The sequence below is a fragment of the Nymphalis io genome, chromosome 26, assembly GCF_905147045.1.
Source record: "Nymphalis io chromosome 26, ilAglIoxx1.1, whole genome shotgun sequence".
Lineage (NCBI taxonomy): Eukaryota > Metazoa > Arthropoda > Insecta > Lepidoptera > Nymphalidae > Nymphalis > Nymphalis io.
In genome coordinates, this window is record NC_065913.1 from 3073758 (window position 1) to 3100303 (window position 26546).

At 37.7% G+C, this 26546-nt stretch overlaps 1 protein-coding gene across 18 annotated transcripts in view; it reads right to left on the minus strand.

Moving 5' to 3' along the window:
* The window catches only part of LOC126778536 (keratin-associated protein 9-2-like), a 43922-nt gene that overhangs the window by 6432 nt on the left and 10944 nt on the right, over window positions 1-26546 (minus strand). For 5 of the 18 annotated variants that reach the window (XM_050502181.1, XM_050502183.1, XM_050502185.1 and 2 more), the window contains exons 11-19: window positions 13698-13724; window positions 10883-10909; window positions 10168-10194; window positions 6814-6840; window positions 6375-6401; window positions 615-641; window positions 519-545; window positions 406-432; window positions 55-81 (exon numbers count right to left, since the gene is read on the minus strand). In XM_050502181.1, the coding sequence (XP_050358138.1) occupies window positions 55-81; window positions 406-432; window positions 519-545; window positions 615-641; window positions 6375-6401; window positions 6814-6840; window positions 10168-10194; window positions 10883-10909; window positions 13698-13724 (243 nt within the window). Of the gene's footprint in view, window positions 1-54; window positions 82-405; window positions 433-518; window positions 546-614; window positions 642-6374; window positions 6402-6813; window positions 6841-10167; window positions 10195-10882; window positions 10910-13697; window positions 13725-14159; window positions 14187-14800; window positions 14828-15835; window positions 15889-16693; window positions 16722-17078; window positions 17278-24334; window positions 24362-26546 lie in introns of those variants that run through there. The other 13 variants (XM_050502180.1, XM_050502188.1, XM_050502192.1 and 10 more) reach the window with 9 other exon arrangements.

Genomic DNA, 26546 nt, shown 5'->3' on the forward strand with positions numbered 1-26546 from the left:
AACTAGTAAGAAATTGTTTTTAAGTATAAAACTAATTAAATAAAAATAATTTACCACGGCAACAGTATTATCTCCATTCGCCTGAAATTCAATTTAATTATTAAGGTTTCTATTGACGCTAAGGCTTCGTGTACCTGGTGCCGCGTCACCGGCATTTAACTGCAGGTTTATAGCAGGATAGCATTTCTCAAAGATCGAATTCCTCGTATTGGTCAAAATTACACCAGACGATATTAAAATCTGTTTTTGCTTTGTGTGAAAGATGTTTTTAAAACCGTGGACTGTCAAGTCTCTCCGCGGATATGCAGCCCAAACCGATATGTGAGTCCTTTGTCAATAATGGTTGATATATGTACACACAGCTTAATATCATGTTAATTAATTGCATAAAGAACAACTTCTTACTTTTGCAGAACAAATGTTGCCTTCGCACTAAAATAAAAAAAAAAAAAAAATTATTTCATTGTACGTTTGTTCTTTTTTATTTGCATTTGTTAAGACTGAGGTATAATAATTACGTTTCCATTGGCAAACATTCCTGAGGCCTGGAAAATAAGAACAACGGTTATATTTGTTTAATATAAAGAAGAAATAGATGAGAGCAAAATTCCTACTTGCGAATTACAGGTACTTCCTTCGCACTGAAAATTAAAAATACATTACGTGTTATTTTATTTAATACGAAAATATAAATATATTTCTGTCAATAATAATGTCTGTAATATAGAGAGTTGTTATATCATAGAAACCTATCGTTTTATTCGTTGTTTCTGTATATAGTATGTATTAGGTCCTTACATATGAAATTAGCGTTTTGTCGTACTGACCACTTTGATCTGAAATATATCCTCTTTGGTAAAGAAGTCCAAATTCAAATTTATAAATTCATTTAGCTGGTACATTTGAGTTTTGAAAACAATTATTCATATGTTTTTTCCTCAAAATTTTTTTCTTTGGCGTCGCTTATTACCGCACAATGGAAAACATGAAATATCGGTATATTTACGAGTAAGAGTTCTATCGTGGCACCAGTGCTGCAGAAACAGCTCGAAGGATAAATGATGTGTACAGTGCTGGTGTCGCAAAAGAAAGCACGTTACGTTTTTGGTTTCAAAGTTTTCGTTCCGGTAATTTCGACCTTCAGAACCAACCCCGGATGGAATGGACGGCCGGAGACCAAAGTTCATTTTCTATGAAGAATTAAAGGCTATTGTGGAAGAGGATCCATCACAAAGTACTTCAGAGATAGCTGCAGGCTTCGGGGTAAGTAATAAAACTGTATTAATCCACTTGAAGCAAATTGGGAAAGTAAAAAAACTTGAACGATGGGTACCTCATGAATTGAGTGAATCGAACTTGCAAACACGCGTCGATTGCTGTGTTACTTTGCTCAACCGACATAATAATGAAGGGATTTTGAATAGAATCATTACTTGTGATAAAAAGTGGATGTTGTACGATAATCGGAAGCGCTCGTCACAATGTCTGAACCTAGGAAACCCAGACAAATCCTGACCTAAACGAAAATTGACTCAGAAAAAGTTACTTGTGAGTGTTTGGTGGACTACCACCGGTGTCGTTCACTACAGCTTTCTAAAATCTAGCCAAACAATTACGGCAGATATCTATTGTCAGCAAGTGCAAACCGTAAAGGTAGAGCTAGCTGCTAAACAACCGAGATTGGTCAATCGCTCTAGGCCACTGCTGCTTCACGACAACGCAAGACCACACACTGCACAACAAACAACCACTAAGTTAGATGAGCTACAATTGGAATGTCTGCGACATCTTCCGTACTCCCCGGACCTTGCTCTAACAGATTACCATTTTTTCCGGAAGTTGGACTACTTCATACCAGGAAAAAAATTCAACTCCGATGCGGCAGTCCAAACCGCCTTCAAAGAGCTTATCGATTCTCGCCCCCACATTTTCTTTAGTAAAGGGATCAATGAACTACCTATGAGATGGCAAAAGTACATAGATAATAACGGTACATACTTTGATTAATTAAATATATTTTACATATATTTTCATATGTAAGGTAAGCCTAATATTAATATTATATACTTGTAACTTTGTGTGTATTGATAATATAATTTGTTTATTGATATATAATACGTGTATTTTATATTTACATTTGTTTATTAGTTTTATTTTAATTAAATATAATTATTATTTTATTTATACCACCACCTACCCATCCTATCAGTTATTACTTACACCGTTGGTTGAGTGAAAGAGATCGGTGATTATCTGGTGGTAGGATGCTAACATTCGCCTGGCTTGTTACCACCGTACGCATGGTGAAAAACTCGTGAAGTGGCTTGCAGCCGCGTTTCGAGGTCAGCCAGCGTACAGCCAGAGCCCGGGCGAGTATTGCCGCGATGGGTGTTGGTCCAATTGGAGACGGCTGTTGAACCAATGCCGGGGGAAACTGTATTGACCTGCCGGACAGGGAGACCCGAAGAAACGGCTGTTCCGCTGGCCGCCCGTGGCATAGTACAGGGGCCCGAGCGTGCCTAACCAGCTCGTGAGGCTGCCCCACCAGGCCACGCATAATCTCGGGGTGGACCGTCGTGCCGGTTGGTGACCGGTAGGTGGGGTCCCGGCGGCCACTTCCGAGGGGGTTCGGGGGCCCTTCCGTCAGTCGGGTCAGTGTATTTTTCCTTTTGGCAACCACTTGGGGTAACACGCCTCCACACTTTGCCCATCCCTATCGTGGCAATACATCGCTCGCTTCACGTCTCTTTTCCATTTTATTTTTCCCAAATGGCGCAACAAAACAGAAATAACGGTCGTACAGCGGTGCACACCCCCACCATACCCTCGCTGTTTGAGGTCGAGTTCTCTAACATCCGTGGACTCCACATTAACCTCAACGCTGTCCACCACCATCTCGAGACAGCACGGCCAGCAATGTTGTTTCTCACGGAGACACAAATACTCCGTCCTGCCGATACCAGCTACCTTAATTATCCCGGCTACACGCTTGAAGAATCCTTCAAAGCGAAAGCCGGAGTACGCTTGTTCGTCAGGACGGATGTTTGCTGTCACCGACTGCGCTGCTTGGAGGACCCCTCCTTCTCCATGTAGGTGGTACGTGTGGACCTGGTTCGTCAGAGCCGAGTCTACGTGTGCCTCTACAGATCCCACAATGGTGACTTGGAGACAAGCCGATTATTTGACCATCTTAGTCGGGTGGCAGATGTTGCGCAAGAGCAATTTCCTAACGCGGAATTGGTGTTTTTGGGCGATTTTAATGCTCACCACGAATCCTGGTTGAAATCCCTCAAAACTGACCATGCTGGAAGGACTGCTCATGCTTTTGCTCTCACACATGACTTGACCCAACTGGTTGATCAGCCCACCAGGATCCCAGACATTGATGGGCAAGCACCTTCTCTACTGGACCTTCTGCTGACTTCTCACCCGGTGGAATATCAGGTTGTGGTTCAGGCTCCTCTTGGCTCTTCGGATCACAGCCTTATTTCTACCAGAGTGCCACAGCCGCTCATAAGCTGCCGCCACTAGCGGTATGCAAACGTCGCGTTTGGCACTATAAGTCGGCGGATTGGGACGGTATGCGCGATTACTATGCGTCGGTCCCTTGGAAGAAACGTTGCTTCAGTGGGAATGACCCGACAGCTAGTGCCGCTGCTGTTGCTGGCGAGATCATGCTGGGAATGGAATACTTCATTCCTAGCTCAGATCTCGTCAGTAGGAGTACGCGTAACCGTTGGTTCACTCGTGAATGTGCCGATGCTGTATCATCTAAGCAGGCGGCATATCGCAAGTGGATCAACGGCTGCATTAGCGGGGCATCTAACATTGACTCACTGAAAGCAAACTATAATAAAAATTCCAAGTCCTGTAGAAAGGCATACACGAGAGCGGATGCACAGCGCATTGTACAGATTGGTCATGACCTTGTTTCGCATCCTAGGGGCTCCCGTAGCTTCTGGCGTCTGACCAAGTCTGTGCAAAACAATTTCTGCCAACCTTCGCTGCCACCGCTCAGAAATCCGGACGGATCGCTAGCTCACAGTCCGCAAGAGCAAGCTGATCTCCTGGCTAAACTCTTTGCCGACAATTCCGTCATCGATGATTGTAGTGCACTGCCACCTACAATACCTGCATGTGGCCATACGATGCCTGACATTAAAATCAGGCAACGTGATGTGCGTGCGGAGCTGCAATCACTTGATGTACGGAAAGCTAGCGGTCCCGATGGAATACCAGCCATAGTGCTGAAGAAGTGCGCAGCGGAGCTGTCTCCTGTATTAACGCGCCTGTTCCAACTTTCTCTCTCTTCGGGAAGTGTGCCGGAGGCTTGGAGAAGAGCTAATGTGCATGCAGTTCCCAAAAAAGGGGATCGGTCTGACCCGGCAAATTATCGGCCAATAGCTATCACCTCAGTACTTTGTAAGGTGATGGAACGGATTTTAAACAACCTACTGATCCATTACCTAGAAGATCACTCTTTAATTAATGATCGTCAATACGGGTTTCGACCAAAACGATCCACAGGTGATCTTCTAGCGTACGTAACGCACCTCTGGGGTGAAGCTATCGACAAGCATAGAGAATCGTTGGTTGTCAGCCTCGATATCTCCAAGGCTTTCGACAGGGTCTGGCACAGAAGTCTTCTCTCCAAGCTGCCGGCATATGGTCTGCCTGCTCAGCTATGCACCTGGATTGCCAGCTTCCTACACAAGCGTAGCCTTCGTGTTTTAGTTGATGGTTGCGCTTCACAATTCTATGTAGTGAATGCTGGGGTCCCCCAGGGATCTGTGCTATCTCCCACACTCTTTCTTTTGCATATCAATGATATGCTCTCTCTTGGGAACATACATTGCTATGCAGACGATAGTACAGTGCATGGTGGATACCACGGACGCGCAGTGGCTGGGCGAGCGGAAATTGAGGAGAGGCGGAAGGATCTTGTCATTGAACTCGATAGGACGTTAGAGCTCATCGCCATATGGGGCTCTGATAATCTTGTTGAGTTTAATGCCAAGAAAACACAGGTATGCGCTCTCACGGCGAAAAAGTCAACATTTTCCCCTCTTCCCTCCCTCTGTGGTACTCCGCTGGTGATGCAAAGCAAAATCGCCATGCTGGGGATTGACGTTGGCTGCGACCTTAGTCCAAGGGATTACTTCGAGGCTGTTATAAAAACAGCTTCACGGAAACTCGGAGTTCTGAACAAGGTGCGGCGCTTTTTCACGCCACAACAACTGTGCCTGCTGTACAAAACACAGGTACGGTCTTGCGTGGAATATTGCTCGCACCTTTGGGATGGCTCCGCTAAGTACCTACTTGAGGCCTTGGACCGGTTGCAGCGACGTGCCGTACGCATTATTGGCGACGTAAAGGTCACAAACACCCTTGAATCTTGAAACAATTGCGTCGTGAGATAGCAGCACTGAGCGCTTTCTATCGACTGTATCACGGCGAGTGCTCTGAGGAATTATTCTCTCTAATTCCTGCTTCCCCCTTCCTTCTTAAGTCCACGCGAGCTGGTTCTCGATGCCACCGCCTAACTGTGACATCAATTCCATCGCGAACAAAGAAATTTGGCAACTCCTTTCTTTGTCGCACTTCCAAAAAATGGAATTCCTTACCAGCTCACGTGTTCCCCTCCTCTTACAACCCGGGTTCCTTCAAACGTGGCGTGAAGAGGCATCTTGCGGGCCGGCAAGGCGAAGGCGGCTAGTGCAGAACATTCTTCCCGTCTGTACTAGCCGTCGTCGCGTTTGGACTCCACTACATCAGGTGGAGTGGAGTCATTTGCTTTCCCGGTATATATACTTTTTTTTTTTTTGGCGTTTGGACTCTACTACCACTTACCATCAGGTGGAGTAGAGTCATTTGCCCTCCCGGCGAATATATATAAAAAAAAATCGCTATGTAGCGCTAAGGTCGCCATAATTATACTTTTATTTAGGCAGTACAGAGAGTTTTGTATTTTTCTCTTTGTGGTGTACAATGAAAGTATAAAGTAAGTATAAACTGTTCATCTGATGAACAGATGCCAGACGTAAGGAATGGTTAATATTTTTTATGTCGCCAATATCTATGGGCAGTGTTCACCACTTACTATCAGCTGGTCCATTTGCGCGTTTTTGAAAGCACAATCCGATACTTTAATTTTATTTATTGTATAGATTCATTTCATTACAACCTTTAAAATAAATACAAAATGTTGCTAGCAACAATAAAGAATAACAACACAAATGAACTACGTTACTGAATTAGGTAAACTAGGATTTTATCAATTATCTACGCCCTTTTATTATCTTAAAATAATTTTTAAATCACTATAGGTATTCCTAATTTAAAAAGTTACCACAATTAAATAAGTTTTAACTTACCCCTGATTTACAAGTTTTTCCATCACACTGAAAATTAGCATTAACATAATATTATATTATTAAAAAAATTAAAAATTAAAAACAAGAGTCTGGAAGTTGGAAGTGTATACAATCCCAAGTACAAGCACAAGCACGTAAACTCCTGCGCCCGAACTCTTTCCGGTCGTGTCGGATTGCCGTCCCACGGGATTATGAGAGGGAAAAGAAAGTGCGCCTGTGTCTGCACACACACTTGTGCACTATAATATGTCTCGTTGTAGCCTCCCTTGAGATTGATTGCCGTTGCCAAAATCTGTCTGTCGTCCTCATCAATAATTTAAAAGCACAGTCATTAACATGTTTCACATATTAAGAATAAAATTCTGCATAATTTAAAGCGCATATAGGAATCCCAATAAATATCGCATATGGTGCCTATTTAAATAACAGTCATAATTACCTTCGAAACGCAAATTGCACCTGTACACTGTAAAAATCGGTTAAAATAATCATATATCGTGTAATCAAAAATAATACAACAAAATTACGTTGGTTGCCTGGAAGAGATTGCTGTGTAGCAATAACGCCATCAAAGTTGTATGTTAATAAGGTTTTATCAATAATAATAATAATAATATCCTGGGACATTTTTCACACACGGCCATCTGATCCCAAATTAAGCTTGTACAAAGCTTGTGCTATGGAAACCAGACAACTGATATACTACATATACTACTTTTCTTTTTTTGTAAATACATACTTATATAGATAATTACACCCAGACTCAGGACAAACAGACATGTTCATGCACACAAATGTCTGTCCTGGGTGGGAATCGAACCCACAACCTTCGGCGTGAAAGGCAAGTGTTCTACCGACCACGCCAACCGGCTCGTCAAGTAATAAGTAATCAATGTATTATGTAATTATTTTTCTTTTTCTGATCTGCACCCGTACGTAGTTGACGTATTTAAGACACGTACGAATCGATTTGCTTCCTCGTTCCTGATACGCACCGCCAAGGTCTGGAATACCCTCCCGACCTCCGCTTTCCCCACCATCTACAATATGGTACCTTCAAGTTTAGAGCGAATAGGTATCTTCTAGGCAAGCGTGCTCCATCTTAGACTGTATCTCACTTTCCATCAGGTGTGATAACATCAAGCGCTGCCCTATACTTCGCTTGAAGGAACCCGTGTTGTAAGAGGAGGGGAACACGTGAGCTATTAAGGAATTCCATTTTTTGGAAGTGCGACAAAGAAAGGAGTTGCGAAATTTCTTTGTGCGCGATGGAATTGATGTCACAGTTAGGCGGTGACATCCAGAGCCAGCTCGCGTATACTTATGCTCTTATTTATTTCTTTTTTCGGTATTTTTCTTTATATTAAATAAAAATAACCGTTGTTCTTATTTTCCAGGCCTCAGGAATGTTTGCCAATGGAGACGTAATTATTATAACTCAGTTTTAATAAATACAAATAAAAAAGAACACAAGTTCAATGAATTTTTTTTACAATCACAAACCGATATTTTAATTTCATTTATTGTACAGATTCATTTCATTACAACCTTTATAATAAAAACAAAATGTTGCTTGCAACAATAAAAAATAACAACACAAATGAATTACGTTACTGAATTAGGTAAACTAGGATTTTATCAATGATAAGATAAGCTAAAAGTAATTTTACGCCAATTTAACATCTTAAAATAATTTTTACCTCACTATAGGTATTCCTAATTTACGAGGTGGGGCCGGGTCTTTCAGAGGCTCAGTACGGGTTCAGGGAGGGTCAATCAACCATTGACGCCCTGGATGCCCTAAAGACCTGGACCACCGAGGCGGTGGCCCGAGGAGACGTAGTCCTGGCGGTATCGCTGTACGTAGCGAACGCCTTTAACAGTCTTCCCTTCGAGACTATAAGGGAGTCACTCCGATACCACAGGGTGCCTTCCTACTTCCGAAGGCTGTTGGGGGCATACCTCCGGGACCAAGTGGTCCTCTGGGAGGGGGGCGATGGGTGACTTGTCCGGCGTTGGGTAGGCTGCGGCGTTCCACAGGGGTCGGTACTCGACCCAATCCTGTAGAACGTCGGATTCGATTGGCTCCTTAGGGCCCCCATCCTTCCCGGAATGAGGGTGTTGTGTTGTGTTACGCGGATGGCACCCTCATCACGGCGACGGGGCAGACCTTTCAGGAGGCGGCCCGCCTGGCCGAGGTCGGAGTATCGCTCACGATGGACCAGATTGGGATGCTGGGCTTGAGGGTCTCTGTCACAAAAACAGAGGCCCTCCTATTCCACGGTCCACATCGGGGTCTCCCTCGAGGGGCGTCTATCACTGTCCAGGGGACGGTGATTAAGGTGCAAGCCCAGATGAGGTATCTGGGCCTGATCCTGGACGGAAGATGGAGCTTCAGGCAGCATTTTGTCCAACTCGGCCCGAAGCTCATAAGCGCTGCTGCTGCCCTGGGCCGCCTCCTACCCAATGTAGGAGGGCCGGAAACACCATTCGGCGCTTATAGGCTGGCGTGGTACGCTCTATGGCGTTGTACGGTGCACCCATTTGGGTGGATGCTCTCACCGCTCGTAACAGAGCTTTTCTGCGGAGGCCGCAAAGAGTCATAGCAGTCAGAGCGATACGTGGGTACCGTACGGTGTCATGGACGGCAGCGACACTTCTCGCGAGCGATCCGCCCTGGGAACTCCAGGCAGAGGTGCTTGCGGAAGTGCACCGGTTCCGGGTGGAAACGAGGTCAAGCGGCGTCCGTCCAGGATCGGCGGAGGTTGAGCGAGTCAGGGCCCTAGCATGGGTCACGGTAGTATGCGCAAGCGATCCCGTGACGCCCCTCGAAAAGGCGGTGTGGGTACCGCTGGTTTTTTAGTGGGTATTCCGGCGCATATTCGGCGCTGGCGAGTCCCACATACCCCCCCACTTCAAGTGGGGAAATCGCGTAAACGCGTTTTTCCAGCGTAAAAAAAAAGGGTCAGGGCCCTAGCCCAGCGAGCCTTGATTCGTAGGTGGGAGGAGGACCTGAGGTCCCCCTCAGCAGGCCTAGTGACAGTGGAGGCGGTCCGCCCTCACTTGAGTCGCTGGGTGGAACGGAGTCACGGCACACTCACATTCAGGCTGACGCAGGTACTTACCGGACACGGTTGTTTCGGTAAGTACCTGCACCGGATAGCGAGGCGGGAGGTGACACCCTCCTGCCATGAGTGTGGTGCGCCTTCGGACACAGCGTGCCACACTTTGATGGAGTGTGCCGCTTGGGGACCTCAGCGCCTGTCCCTGGCGGCCTTAGTCGGTGAAGACCTCTCGCTGCCGAGTGTGATAAACGCCATGCTTGGTAGCGAGAGGTGCTGGTTGGAGACGGTCTCCTTCTGCGAAAATGTCATGTCGCAGAAGGAGGCAGCGGAGCGGGAGCGTGAGGAGAGGGCCTCCGCTGACTCGCTTCGCCGAAGAAGACCGGGGAGAAGGCGTCAGCGCTATGCGCATCTTCTCCTCCCGCCATAAGTGTTGCCGGGGTTAGGGGGTCTTTGTACCCTGAGAACCCCCTAGGATTTGGAGGCCTGCAGAGGCGGGCCAACCGTCGGGGCGTCACGGTAGTATGCGCAAGCGATCCCGTGACGCCCCTCGAAAAGGTGGTGTGGTTACCGCTGGTTTTTTAGTGGGTATTCCGGCGCATAATCGGCGCCGGCGAGTCCCACATACCCCCCCACTTCAAGTGGGGGAAACGCGTAAACGCGTATTTCCAGCGAAAAAAAAGGTATTCCTAATTTAAAAAGTTACTACAATTAAATATATTTTAGCTTACCCCTGATTCACAAGTTTTTCCATCACACTGAAAATTAGCATAAACAATTAATAATATCATGTTATTAAAAATTAAAAAACAAAAGAGTCTGGAAGTTGGAAGTAGAAGTTTGCTGATGGTAGGGCTTTGTGCAAGCTCGTCTGGGTAGGTATCACTCACTCATCAGATATTCTACCGCAAAACAGCAGTACTTGATATTGTTGTGTTCCGGTTTGAAGGGTGAGTGAGCCAGTAAAATTACAGGCACAAGGGACATAAAATCTTAGTTCCCAAGGTGGTGGTTGACATTACTTACAATGCCAATGTCTAAGGGCGTTGGTGACCACTTACCATCAGGTGGCCCATATACTCGTCCGCCTTCCTATTCTATAAAAAAAAGTGTGTACAATCCCGTGTACAAGCACGTAAAATCCTGCGCCTGAACTGTTTCCGGTCGTGTCGGATTGCCGTCCCATGGGATTATGAGAGGGAAGAGAGAGTGCACCTGTGTTTGCACACACACTAGTACACTATAATATGTCTCGTTGTAGCCTCCCTTGAGATTGATTGCCGTTGCCAAAATCAGTCTGTCGTCGTCATCAATAATTCAAAAGCACAGTCTGAAAAATTAACATGTTTCACATATTAAGACTAAAATTCTGCATAATTTTAAGCGCATATAAGAATACCAATAATTATCGCATATGGTATCTATTTAAATAACAGTCATAATTACCTTCGAAACGCAAATTGCACCTATACACTGTAAAAATCGGTCAATAATTATATATCGTGTAATTAAAAATCAAATAAATCATACGACAAAATTACGATGGTTGCCTGTAAGAGATTACTTTGTAGCAATAACGCCAACAAAGTTGTATGTTAATAAGGTTTTATCAATGTGTTATGTAATTATTTTTCTTTTTAATCTTTGTGTTTTACAATAAAAGGATGAAAATCAATGTTATATTAGCCGCATTTCTGATTGGGCTTAACATATAAACACGTAGAACCAGTAGAGAGAGAGACTTAGTCATTTTCTATCAAGATAATAAGTTGGAAGGCCGTCGTATCGGTAAATACGCTCTTCTCTCTATCTCTTCCAGACATCTTAAAGTTGAAGCTTGGAGCTGAACACGCTAAACATATATTCTTTATTGTACCTCCACAGCTAATTTCATGATAGTTATCGAGTTTTCGTTCATTTAATATTCTTTATTAAAATCATTAGATTCAAAATATTATATTAATACATATTCCGTCCGTAACAGCCTGTGAATGTCCCACTGCTGGGCTAAAAGCCTCCTCTCCCGTTTTGAGGAGAAGGTTTGGAGCTTATTCCACCACGCTGCTCCAGTGCAGGTTGGTGGAATAAACATGTGGCAGAATTTCAGTGAAATTATACCTATGCAGGTTTTCTCACGATGTTTTCCTTCACCGCAAAGCACGAGATGAATTATAATAACAAATTAAGCACATTAAAATTCAGTGGTACTTGCCCGGGTTTGAACCCACGGTCATCGTTTAAGATTAACGCGTTCTTACCACTGGGCCATATCGACTATAATTATGTAAAATATATATAATGAACAATACACTCATACTCATAATAGCTATTCGTTCTAAAGATTTCTATAGAAGCAAGACGTGTATAATCGCTTGCGCTAGTTTGCGAGAATTTCATTAAATATGATACATAAGTTGTATCTGATTAAAAACATATATGTATGTATGTTTATATGTATGTGCATTTATTTTAAAGTTTTTGTTACTTCAAATGTATTTATATATTATGTTTTTACTAATGCCCTTCCTCTCTTCCGGTTCTTTCCTAAAGGTTGCTTAGAGAGATCGCTGTTTAAGACCGCCCCGTGTACACCTTTCTTTATGACATATATTGACATATATGTATTATATAACTAACAGTGTATTGAAATATTTTTACAATTTTGTACGTGTATACTTTGATTTTAACCAAGGGTAATCATCGTTGATGACGAATCGATTGCACCCTTAGTATATAATTTGAATAGTATTCACGTCGATAATTAAATGATTTTTTTAAAAATGAAACAAAAAAACTCGATGTGGCACAAAAATCTATGGATATGCAAATATTTTGTTATAATATTTTAATTTTTATTACTTTTGCATAACATAGCCGTAATGACCATTTTACCCTTTTGTAGTACCAATGTTTATTAAATGAGTACCACAATGTAACATTTCTTCGTACTTTTTAAATTCTGTTTGGTCATTATTTAATGTGCTTGATGTGGTCTCCAATAATTGAAGGAGCCCACATACTATACCACATATTCTAAAACATTATTCCACAATGTTTTATATTTATATATATTGGACACTCGTAAGTATCCTCGTAAGTATCCTTTGTTGCAGATCCTTAATAAATAAATAAATAAATAAATAAATAATAATGCATTACATAAAAAAAGTTAAGCTTGTAAATGCTCGAGAGAGAGATAGAGTACAGAGCTTATTCCACTTATGAAATTATAAACATAAACACATACATATGCATAGATATATACAATTACATTTAATATAATAGGTAAACAGCTATATTAGTGTGGAATTTTGCTAATAATAGAATAGCTCTACACTAAAGTTGTATGTGAATATTTGCGCGAAGTCGGATTAGGACCCACTTGAGTTTATTCCGGCATTCTGAGACGTGGTCATATTTGCAAAGGTCGTATATAGGGCGTGTACAAATATTCTGAAGGCGGTCAGGTTAGTTCAGATGGGTTTATTAAGATCAAGATAGCAATTACTATCATAGGCGAAAATTACATTTAAATAATTTCACTTATATGTCTCAAGCAGCCGAGATGGCCCAGTGGTTAGAACGCGTGAATCTTATCCGATGATCGTGGGTTCAAACCCGGGCAAGCACCACTGTATTTTCATGTGCTTAATTTGTGATTATAATTCATCTCGTGCTTAACGGTGAAGGAAAACATCGTGAGGAATCCTGCATGTGTCTAATTTCATTGAAATTCTGCCACATGTGTATTCTACCAACCCGCATTGGAGTGTGGTGGAATAAGCTCCACAACCTTCTCCTCAAAAGGGAGAGGAGACCTTAGCCCAGCAGTGGGACATTAACAGGCTGTTACTGTACTGTACTGTTAATTATATGCCTAATATAATCATAAATGTAAATAAAACTTATCTATATATTTTGCAATACAGTACGCACGCTATCTAAAAGCTTTAATTGAATTATGAAAGAACATGCTGTCCTATTCAACCGCACACATTAGAAGGAGATAATAATAAGATAATAATAAGGTCGTGTCAAGCTTAGACAATATTAACAACAATAATCAGTTATTTTTTTGTTAAAACGATAGATTATAAAAGCATTGCTATAATAATATAACATTTTATTTAAAAAACTGTCCTAACAATGTCTGGAATCAATGATTTTGATATAGAATCACTTTGAAAACGCTATGTATACTTAATATTTACATTTATATACATAAAATAATATCATATGTATTCATATTTAGATTACTTACATTTGATTTACAATAATCTGCAGAACACTGTAAATAATTTATTACAAAGTAAAATTAGAAGTTGAATACCCAATGCTTTTCTTATCAAAAGAAATATTTTGAATTTAAGAAAGAAAATTTGAATATAACCGGCGCAATTAACTGGGTTATAATAAAAATAGATATAAAATAAAATGTATATATATATAATAAAAAAGATAATGAAGAATTATGTAATTGTTTAAAATTTTCAATTTCGAAAAGTACCTTGTCCGTACGGTATCTTTTATCACGACAAATAATATGTAATGACGTTTATCCGAAGTTTTATTAGAACCCGTTTGCACTTTAAGTTATTACGTAAGAAGCAAACATGCGAAAAAATAATATTTCTGTCGAAGTTGTTTTAATAGCTATCTGGTAATTAACATACATACGACGTGTTTATTAAACTATAATATTTATTGCTACCAGAATATATACCTTTGAATGACACAATGCTCTGGAACACTGAAAAAATATATAAAAAAAATTAATAAATATATTTCAATCAAGCATTTTTGAAACGTTTACAAGCTTCACCTTTGTCTTTAAAACGCTGATGGAATTCAAATGAACTAATTTAGCTGTAATCTGATTGGTCGGGTGATCATTGTAATTGGTCTGTGACAGACGATGATGCATTGGCGACCAATCGGTGTCCAGATTTAAGTCTTTGTTAATTTGACTTTGAGCAACGCTTAAAAACACTTTAGCTTTAACTAAAAGCTATTATTTTTGAAATTTAGTTTTTTTAGAACTCGGCAGTTATTCTTTTTGATTAATAAGACTATGTATATTAATTATATAAAAAATCTAATAAAACTAGATACAAACTTTTTTATCATATAATTAGAATTTTAACGTATATTATTTACAAAAGTGGGTATTGTATAATATATTAATTTAAATATAAGAAGTTTATTCGTTACATGACATTTGATAAATTTTAGTTAAAGTTTCATAATACGCTTTGTTTAAAGACATCAAAATACTCTCTAGGCTGTATTGCATTCAACGTAAGACTAGCTTTACATGTTTATTAAAAAAAATGTTTTGACTATTGTTTAAAATGAAATGATTACCTGAGAAATACATTTGTACTCATGGCACTGTAAATAATATTTTTCAATTAATAATAGTATATTAAATAAAAATTAGATATGTTTCACATAGTTTGCGGTATTGGTAGATATTTATAGTTAGGTTAGGGTCGAAACTTGAAGTTCAACCAAAAATGGTTCTACATTTTCAATAAAGTTACTATCTAGCGCAAACTTGATTCAAATCGGATGAGATGTTTCTGATGCTCGTTTTTTTTTTTATGCGCCGTGATTTGCGCCGCCATATGGGCGCCCATATGACTCTACTCCACTTGATGGTAAGTGGTAGTAGAGTCCAAACGCGTCGACGACCAGTACAGTCGGGAAGAATGTTCTGCCTAGCCGCCCCCGCTTTGCTGGCCCGCAAGATGCCTCTTCACGGCTCGTTTGAAGGAACCCGGGTTGTAAGAGGAGGGGAACACGTGAGCTGGTAAGGCATTCCATTTTTTGGAAGTGCGTCAAAGAAAGAAGTTGCCAAATTTCTTTGTGCGCGATGGAATTGATGTCACAGTTAGAAGGTGATATCGAGAGCCAGCACGCGTAGACTTATGAAGGAAGGGGGAAGCAGAAATTAGAGAGAATAATTCCTCAGAGCACTCGCCGTGATACAGTCGATAAAATGCGTTCAGCGCTGCTTTCTCTCGACGCAATTGTAAAGGTTCAAGGGTGTTTGTGACCTTTACGTCGCCAATAATGCGACACGCATGTCGCTGCAACCGGTCCAAGGCCTCCAGTAGGTACTTAGCGGAGCCATCCCAAAGGTGCTAGCAAAATTCAACGCAAGACAGAAGAATTCATAATTTCAATTCATAATGATCAATTTTACCAAAAAATATGAACATTAGTTATATTTTCAATTTCACAACATAAAAAATTGTGAGTACAGAATTCTAATTCAAGCTAATTTACCTCACCTTATCTGTATAAGGCTGTGACCATAGTTTAATAGTCGAATTATTTTTACCAAAACTTCTTTCGTTGTTTAGTCGTGTTAGTATTTATAAGTAACGTATTTACCTCATCTCCAAAAACCGCTCTTCTCCCTCTGTGTTTGAAGCTGGTATAACTTTCTAAAAGTTGATTAAGATTTTGAAATTTTAGAAAAAGAAATACCTTTAAATGTTTTCACGTAGAAGTGTCGTAGAAGATGATTTAAATACAGGTTGAAACATTTAAATGTTTCTCGATAATGATAAAACTTATACCTATTAAACTTTTTCCGGTATACTTCAATGACTCGGATTCGGTCATCCATGCATATTTAGAAAATTTATCTATATATATAAATGAATTTTCTATGGACGTATTCGCCCGCATGTAAGTGTACAGACATTGGAATTTAAAGTCCACCACAACAATTTTTATATTTAATGATTGTATTTGGTGAGCCCATGGTTATAACTGGTACAAACGATGGATTTAATGCATTCTTTACCAGTCAACTTTTAGTAGCAGTTAGTAAGCAGCCTGTGAGTGTCCCACTGTTGGGCTAAAACTATCTCCTCTCTATTTTTTGAGGAGAAGGTTTTGGAGCTTATTCCACCACGCTGCTCCAATGTGGGTTGGTGGAATAGACATGTTGCAGAATTTCAGTGAAATTAGACACTTCACTTAGGCACCGTCAAGCACAAAATGAATTATAAACACAAATTAATTGAAAATTTAGTGGGGCTTGCCCGGGTTAGAACACTCGTTCTAACCTAACTGAGCCATCTCGGTTCAAAATATTAAAACAGACGTAGTATTGTCTGTTTTAATATTTTACCTATGTAGCCTAGGCCTTAGCCCAGCTTTGGAAATTTATAAGATTTTTTTATACTCGTTTCCCATCAATGATATTGGGCTTAAGAACTTTTAATTGGATTTTGTTTTTACCATCTGGTGCTGTTTTTCCGAAACACAACTGAAATGAAAAAAAAGAGATTAATAATTAGTAAAACGTAATAAGAACTTCTCAACAATGAAATCTAAATAGAAAGATTGATGGAATTTAATGTAAATAAATTGGTCAGCACACACACATACACACACTAATATAACACAAGTACATATATGTATATACATATTCATACTTATGTTATAATGTAACTCTCTAAAAGAGAAACCACTGTAAAGATTTGAATGAAGGCCATGTTCCACAATTGCCTAGTAGTAAAAAATAATGTGTAATAACATGACTGGTATACTAATAATAAGCGTATACATAATGCGTATCTCATCATATAAGATGATGATTTTAAATGGTAAAAATACAACTTACCCCCTCAAATGTATTTAAAATGTAAATAAATGAAACAATAAATAGATACAGATTATTCAATGGCATCTTGAAAAGTAGTTTGTTAAGGTCGTTCCGTGATTAACTCTTGTGGCATATCAAATCAATTTTTCTTTAATTTAAGATAAAACCATGAACATATGCTATCATTTTAATTGTTATATATAAGTTTTTGTTTACGGCTTTGTTTGTTATTCATGTTCAATTATGTACTTTTACAAATAGGCCATAGCACAAATGCAATAAATATGTAATAAAATAGCTTAATAGTTTAAATAAAAAGTTATGTAACAGCCTGTGAATTTCCCATTACTGAGCGAAGGCCTCCTCTCCTTTTTGAGAAGAAGGTTGGAGCTTACTCCACCACGCTGCTGCAATGCTGGTTAGTGGATACACGAGCCACATTTCTATTCGCCACATACACGGTTCCTTACCATGTTCACCACCGAGCAAGAGACGAATTACTCACACAAATTCGTAATCATTATTCGGTTTAAACTCGTTAAGATTCTCATCTCCTAGCCACTCGGCTATCGGGGCACTAAGATAACAATGGTTGATTATTATTAAACTATTATTATTATTCTAGTCTGCAAATGATCAATTCCACAAAAACATAAAGAGATTATTTATAAACTTACACGTTAAGACGGACTAAAAGTGTAAATAGTAGCTATGAATTTATATATAGAATGCTAGAAAATAGCATGTATGCTTGAAAAATAATTGAAATCGAGAAATAAATTAAAAAATAATCTCTTCCTTTCACGGAAGAAAAGAATTTTAATTAAACACAAAGGGTGGGTTGAGACATTAAGAGACGCGTCTTCCGTTTTAAAAAAGGAGTTTTTGATAATTTAGCACCTGAGCAATCTTGGTCTATTGGTTAGTCAATACTATCTTGAAGCCCCGTTTTCTCGCTTTTTGTTTTTCATCACAAAGAAGGCTCGCCTCAAGAGGAAATTTTCCTTTAGCATCCCTTAAATATGAACAGTTCATTGCCATCTATTTCGTTTTTGTTACTTTTTTTAAATTTTAATTTAAATGTGATTATAAGAGTGTAAACTAATAAATGAGAAGGTTTTTTGTAATGCATGACTAAAAAAATTACATAACCGATACACATAAAAATTATATAAAAAGATGCAGTGCGTTTGTGAAGGTATAATATTACTAGCGTTTTATCCGCTTTGCTCGCGTCATAATTCAGAATTGCTGTATGCAAATGCAATGCAAACGTATGTTTGGTGGCTGCCTCGTGCTGCTACTTTATAAGAATGCAGATCTTGGGTTGAATTCGAGAAATTCTCTTCGTATGAAGGCTAGAAGAAGGCTGTCGTTGAACATTTTTACCTCGGAAAACATGTTTTAAATTGAATTCCATTTCATATAAACATAATGAATTATTAAGCACAGCGATATCTTATGTTATTGTACGACATGGATTTAAGGCATCTTATACTAAAATTACACTGACTCACTTGCTTTTAAAACATTATACATTAATAGAAAAACTATTTACTAATTACATATTTGTAAACCGGATGATCTCAAGTTTTTTATTAGACAAAGTTATAACAATTTCTGACACTGCAATACAATTCCGATTTCTATACAGAAATATCTTTCTATTTAGCAAGTAAATTTAAACAACGGAATCGATAACGATTGTGTAAAACTACAGTCGCATAATGCACGATATTACTGTAACAATGGTTCTATTCATGTTACAAGGAAAATAGCACGCGTAGTCTGGGGAACACATGGGGGAACACCACCCACAATATGATACTGTGTATATTAGAAGACTTGATTACTAGTGTTGTTTCTTTATAAATAAAGTACTTTCTTTTATATCGTGTTGTTTTTAAATATGTGTTATTGCGCTACTGAATATATCTTCCGATTTTATGGCTTATATTGTATTTTTATGATTATATAAACTACCCCAGTGTGAGTGATTTTGATGAATTTCTTTTTTATTTTTATTTATTGCTTATAAGCCCCTCAAGGTTAAAACTAATGTAAGTATTAGTAGTAGGTAGATTTTGTGATATTATTTCTTGTGTTCTTACAAATAAATATTTTATTTAATTATTTAAATTTTTATTGTGTATGTTATTCCATAAAATCAGCTTGGAGCTCCACGTTGAAGAACTTGAAGGGGTCGCTGATTCGAACCGCTTTGTAATGGTCTTTCGAACAGTCGTATCCGTTGCACTGTCGGGAAAAGATTAAAAAACTTATTTTAAAGTTATTTTTTTTTCTTTCGTTCAAATGCAAGGTATTTCATCATACAGCTTTATTTTCAACATTTTTGTAAAATGTATTTGTTTTAGAATTTAGTAAAGATAAGTAAAAATTGGAAATGATGTTATGTCACGTAAAATATATTCAATTGTATAAATTAAAAACTCCCAGCTTCTTATTTTCCTTAGTATGTACCACCGATTGGATATGTATTACGAATATATAAATAAATGTATGAGGTTACACATTTCCACCATTTAAATAAGGCACGAGTATCGTGTCTATATATAGAATTGCATTATTTTATAGAATAGGTAGGCGGACGAGCAAATGGGCCACCTGATGGTAAGTGGTCACCAACGCCCATAGACATTGGCATTGAAAGAAATGTTAACCATCGCTTACATCGCCAATGCACCATCAACTTTGGGAAATAAGATATCATGTACCATGTGCCTGTGTGCCTGTACACTGGCTCACTCACTCTTTAAACCTAAACACAACAATAGCAAGTACAACTGCTGTATTGCGGTAGAATATCTGATGAGCGGGTGGTACCTACCCAGATGAGACTTCACAAAGCCCTACCAGCAGTGAATGGTTAAATAGAATTATTATAAGCATGATAGTTGCGTAATTCATTTGTAAATAGCTTAATAAAATATATCAGTCTTACAGTAGTTCTGCATCCCATTCCTGCGCACTATAAAAATATATTTGAATCACATATTATAAATCTAAAAAATATTTGAAATCACATTTTTTAATTAAATATCTTAAACTTTAATAAAACGGTAAAGAAGCTTTTAGATTTCTTTGTATTTTGTTTAAACATTACTAACCTTCGCCATGCAAACTTCGCCGACGCACTGAAATGAAACAGACGATTGATAGATTGATTTAGCATTCAAAATTAATTATAATATATACTAATATTATAAATGCTATCGTAACTCTGTATGTCTGTATCGCTTCTACGGCTAAACCACTGAACTGGTTTAGATGAAATTTGGTAAGCAAGCTTACGTAACAGGCAAGGACTTAAGTTACGTTTCTTTACCTCCCTCTAACATGCAGGCAAAGTCGCGGGCGAAAACTAGTTTAAAATAAAATCACTTACTAAAGCTGTGCAGTTTTTTCCGGAACACTAAAATAATAAAATATAATCCTTACTAATATAAATGCGAGTATTATAAGAGTGAGTTTGTTTATGTATTTATTTATTTCTTACACTTTAACGTCTTAACTACTCACTTGATCATCATAAAATTTTGCATACACGTTGTCAGGGGAACAATGAAGGACATAGAGTATGAAACATCCCCCGCCCTCGTAGTAGTTTAATAAGTTCAAAGAATCTTTATTCTCAAAACGATGAACACCATTTACATGAGAACAACATGACATAAAGTTAAGTACAATAATGGTCGCCACATAGGTAGGTACTCAGCTAACGAGATATCAGTACAGTACAGTACAGTAACAGCCTGTTAATGTCCCACTGCTGGGCTCAAGCCTCCTCTCCCTTTTGAGGAGAAGGTTGTGGAGCTTATTGCACCACGCTGCTCCAATGCGGGTTGGTAGAATACACATGTGGCAAAATTTCAATGAAATTAGACACATGCAGGTTTCCTCACGATGTTTTCCTTCACCGTTAAGCACGAGATGAATTATAATCACAAATTAAGAACATGAAAATACAGTGGTGCCTGCCCGGGTTTGAACCCACGATCATCGGATAAGATTCACGCGTTCTAGTCACTGGGCCATCTCGGCTTACGACGAGATATCAAGTAAGTATTAATTTTCCTAAATATATCGTGAGAGCCGATACTTGAACTCGTTAGTTGATCTTACATTTTTTATAGTATTTAGTAATGTGCTATAAAGTTGTACTCCTTCAAACGTTATATCTTTTCGTGCATACTTCGTTCTAATTTTTGGGAGAACTAATGAACTAGGTCGGCGGGTGTTATGCTACTTACATGCTTCACAGGACAAATCAGAATGTATGGATTTACTAATGATTTTTCGTATTAAGATATAAGAGTTATATATATAAAGTTGTCATAGGTTCTTGTTTCCTTGTAAGTATTTTGTTGTAGGTGTTAGACGAGGATTTCCAAAACGTATTTTTACTATTTTATTTTGTTTCCTTTAAAGTTCTTGTAATTTTTTTTAGCAGCATTACCCCATGTTTCCATTAAATATAACGTATGTGACTTGACCAAGGAGTTGGAAATAGTATAACGTAGTTTCTGAGGTATGCACCTAGTAATATTTTTACTGAACCGATTAAAGAGGAGATTTTTTTTTAATGTGGTCTATGTGGTCGTTGAAAGTTAGATAGTTGTCTATTCTTAAACCAAGATATTTTTCGCAAGTATTCTGTTCGATTGGAATGTCGTTAACAGTTAGCGCATCATGCTGTGGAACAGCTTTATTTTTCAATTAGAATGATAAGCAAAAATAACTGCTACAGGGTCGCTTTATTTTTTTTTTTATTTGTAACAACAACGTACATGAACAAATAGGAAATATTTATTATCGTTCTGTAAGAACGCATTTCGCATCTCACTCGTGAAATGCTTAAAACCGACTTCCGGTGATACGATATTATTCACGCGCGCTCACGTCTGGCCGAGCTTTGTGATTCAAATCTGACTTGACCGTGTAATATTGAATAATAAGTATATTATATCTTAGAAACTATTTTAATGAAATATAATTTCAAACTTACATTCGCTTGGCATACATCTCCCTTACACTGAAAATGGTTACATTACAGTACAGTACCAGCCTGTGAATGTCCCCTTGCTGGGCTAAGGCCTCCTCTCCCTTTTTGAGGAGAAGGTTTGGAGCTTATTCCACCACGCTGCTCCAATGCGGGTTAGTGAAATACACATGTGGCAGAATTTCAGTGAAATAAGACACATGCAGGTTTCCTCGCGATGTTTTCCTTCACCGTCAAATACAATATGAATTATAATCAGAAATTAAGCACATGAAAATTCAGTGGTGCTTATGCGGGCTTGAACCCACGATCATCGGTTAAGATTCACGCATTCTTACCATTAGGCCATCTCGAATAAAATTGGCGAAAATGGTTAATATTTAAATATTAGATTATAATAACAATACATACACACATACACTTGTGTTACTGTGATGTGCGTGTTGACTATTTTGTGTGAGCAAATAAATATTTATTTGGACATGTGAGTTAGTTTTAATTTTGGACAATCTATATTAATAATTATTAATGTAAAAGTCTGTCTGTCTATCTGCCTGTTACGTTTTTATTTTTAATCCACCTAACTGATTTTGATAAGTTTGGAATTAAGTTGGAAGTGACTAAACTCTTTCTATAGGACATGTTCATTATTGGTTACTAATCAATTCTTGATAGCAAAATATATCTCTAGTTGAAATTGTTTTTAAGTATAAAACTAATTAAATAAAAATAATTTACCACGGCAAGAGTATTTTCACCATTCGTCTGAAATTAAATTTAATTATGACATTAAGGTTTCTATTGACGCTAAGGCTTCGTGTACCTGGTGCCGCGTCACCGGCATTTAACTGCAGGTTTATAGCAGGATAGCATTTCTCAAAGACCGAATTCTATATTGATCAAAATTACACCAGACAGAAGACGATATTAAAGTCTATTTAGGCTTTTTGTGAAAGATATTTTTTAAACCGTAGACTGTCAAGTCTTTCCACGGATATGCACCCCAAACCGATATGTGTGTCCTATGTCAATAATGGTTCATATATGTACACAGCTTAATACTTATTCAAGTATAGATAAAAAATATAATTTTAATTAATAACATAAAGAACAACTTCTTACTTTTGCAGAACAAGTGCTGCCTTTGCACTAAAATAAAGTAGAAAAAAAAATTAATTTCATTGCACTTCTGTTCTTTTTTATCTGTATTTATTAAAACTGAATTATAATAATTACGTCTCCATTGGCAAACATTCCTGAGGCCTGGAAAATAAGAACAACGGTTATTTTTATTTAATATAAAGAAGAAATAAATAAGAACAAAATTCCTACTTGCGAATGACAAGAACCTCCTTCGCACTGGAAATTAAAATACCATTACGTGTTATTTAATTTAATACGAAAGTATAAATATATTTCTGTCAGCAATAATGTCTGTAATACAGAAAGTTATTACGACGTAAGGAATGATTAATATTTTTTACATCGCCAATATATATGGGCAGTGTTGACCACTTACCAACAGCTGGACCATTTGCCCGTTTTATGAAATCACAAGCCGATACTTTAATGTCATTTATTGTATAGATTCATTTCATTACAACCTTTATAATAAAAACAAAATGTTGCTAGCAACAATAACGAATAACAACACAAATGAATCACGTTACTGAATTTACCTAATTCACACAAAAAAGATTTTATCAATGATAAGATAAGCTTAAAGTAATTCTACGCCGTTTTATCATCTTATAATAATTTATAAATCACTATAGGTATTCCTAATTTAAAAAGTTACCACAATTAAATATGTTTTAACTTACCCCTGATTTACAAGTTTTTCCATCACACTGAAAATTAGCATTAACATAATATTATGTTATTAAAAAAATTAAAAACAAAAAAGTCTGGAAGTTGGAAGTGTATACAATCCCAAGTACAAGCACAGGCACGTAAACTGCGCCTGAACTCTTTCCGGTCGTGTCGGATTGCCGTCCCACGGGATTCCGAGAGTAAAGAGAGTGCACCTGCGTTTGCACACACACTTGTGCACTATAATATGTCTTGTTGTAGTCTCCCTTGAGATTGATTGCCGTTTATAAAATCAGGCATCATCATCAATAACTCAAAAGCAAAGCTTGAAAAATTAACATGTTTCACATATTAAGACTAAAATTCTGCATAATTTAAAGCGCATATAGGAATACCAATAAATATCGCATATGGTGTCTATTTAAATAACAGTCATAATTACCTTCGAAACGCAAATTCCACCTGTACACTGTAAAAAATCGGTTAATAATTATATATCGTGTAATCAAAAATAATACGAAAAAATTACGATGGTTCCCTGGAAGAGATTGCTTTGTAGCAATAACGCCGCCAAGGGTGTATATTAATAAGGTTGTATCAATGTGTTATGTAATTATTTTTCTTTTTAATTTATGGTTTACAATAAAAGGATGAAAATTAATGTTATATTAGCCGCATTTCTGATTGGGCTTAACATATAAACACGTAGAACCAGTAGAGAGAGAGACTTAGTCATTTTCTATCAAGATAATAAGTTGGAAGGCCGTCGTATCGGTAAATACGCTCTTCTCTCTATCTCTTCCACACATCTTAAAGTTGAAGCTTGGAGCTGAACACGCTAAACATATATTCTTTATTGTACGTCCACAGCTAATTTCATGATAGTTATCGAGTTTCCGTTCATTTAATATTCTTTATTTAAATCATTAGATTCAGAATATTATATTAATACTTATTGTAATTATATAAAATATATATAATGAACAATACACTAATACTCATAATAGCTATTCGTTCTGAAAATTTCTATAGAAACAAGAAGTGTAAAATCATAATCATAAGAATAAAAGTTTTGTGAGAATTTAATTAAATATGATATATAAGTTGTATCTGATTAAAAACATATATGTATGTATGTTTATCAGTATGTGAATTTATTTTAAAGTTATTGTAACTTCAAATGTATTTATATATTATGTTTTTATTTATGCATAAAATCTATGGAATGAATATATTTTATAACATTTTAATTTTTATTACTTTTTCACAACATAGCCTTTATAATTATTTTGGCCTTTTGTAGTACCAATGTTTATTTAATGAGTACCACTGTAACATTTCTTTATATTTTTTAATTCTGTTTAGTCATTATTTTAAGTAATTAATGTGATCTGCTATAATTAAAGGAGCAAACATACATATTTTAAAACATTATTCCACGATGTAATATACTCGTAAGTGTATCCTTTGTTGGAGATTCTTAATAAATAAATAATTAATAATGCATTACATAAAAAGTTAACGTTGTAAATGCTCGAGAGAGAGATAGATTACGGAGCTTATTCCACTTATGAAATTATAAATACAAATACATACATATGTATTACATAGTATAGTAAATTTAATATAATAGGTAAACAGCTATATTAGTGGAATTTTGCTAATAATAGAATAGCTCTACACTAAAGTTGTATGTGAATATTTGCGCGAAGTCGGATTAGGACCCACTTGAGTTTATTTCGGCATTCTGAGACTTGGTCATATTTGCGAAGGTCGTATATAAAGCGTGTACAAATATTCTGAAGGCGGTCAGGTTAGTTTAGATGGGTTTATTAAGATCAAGATAGCAATTACTAGGCGAAAATTACATTTAAATAATTTCACTTATATGCCTAATAATATCATAACTGTAAATAAAACTTATCTATATATTTTGCAATACAGTACGCACGCTATCTAAAAGCTTTAATTGAATTATGAAAGAACATGCTATCCTATTCAACCGCACACATCAGAAGATAACAACATTAGGTCGTGTCAAGCTTAGACAATATTAACATCAAAATCAGTTAAATTCTAGCGATTGATTATAAAAGCATAAGTATAATAATAAAATATTTTATAAAAAAAACTGTCTTTTTTCACGCTGGAAAAGGGCATTACGCGTTTCCCCCAAGGGAACAGTGGGGGGTATGTGGGGCTCGCTGGTGTTCAAGGCGCCAAGTGCGCCCCGAACATCGGAATACCCACTAAAAAACCATCGGTACCCTTTCCGTCTAACGAGGAGCGCCGTCCTGTCTGTCCGTAAAACTGTCCCAACAATATCTAGAATCAATGATTTTGAAATAGAACCGCTTTATATATATATTAAAGTATAGGTTGGCGGACGAGCATATGGGCCACCATGGTAAGTGGTCACCAACGCCCATAGATATTGGCATTGTAAAAAATGTTAACCATCGCTTACATCGCCAATGCGCCACCACCCTTGGGAACTAAGATGTTATGTCCCTTGTGCCTGTAATTACACTGGCTCACTCACCCTTCAAACCGGAACACAACAATTACAAGTACTGCCGTTTTGCGCTAGAATATCTGATGACTGGGTAGTACCCACCCAGATGGGCTTGCACAAAGCCCGACCACCAGTAAAT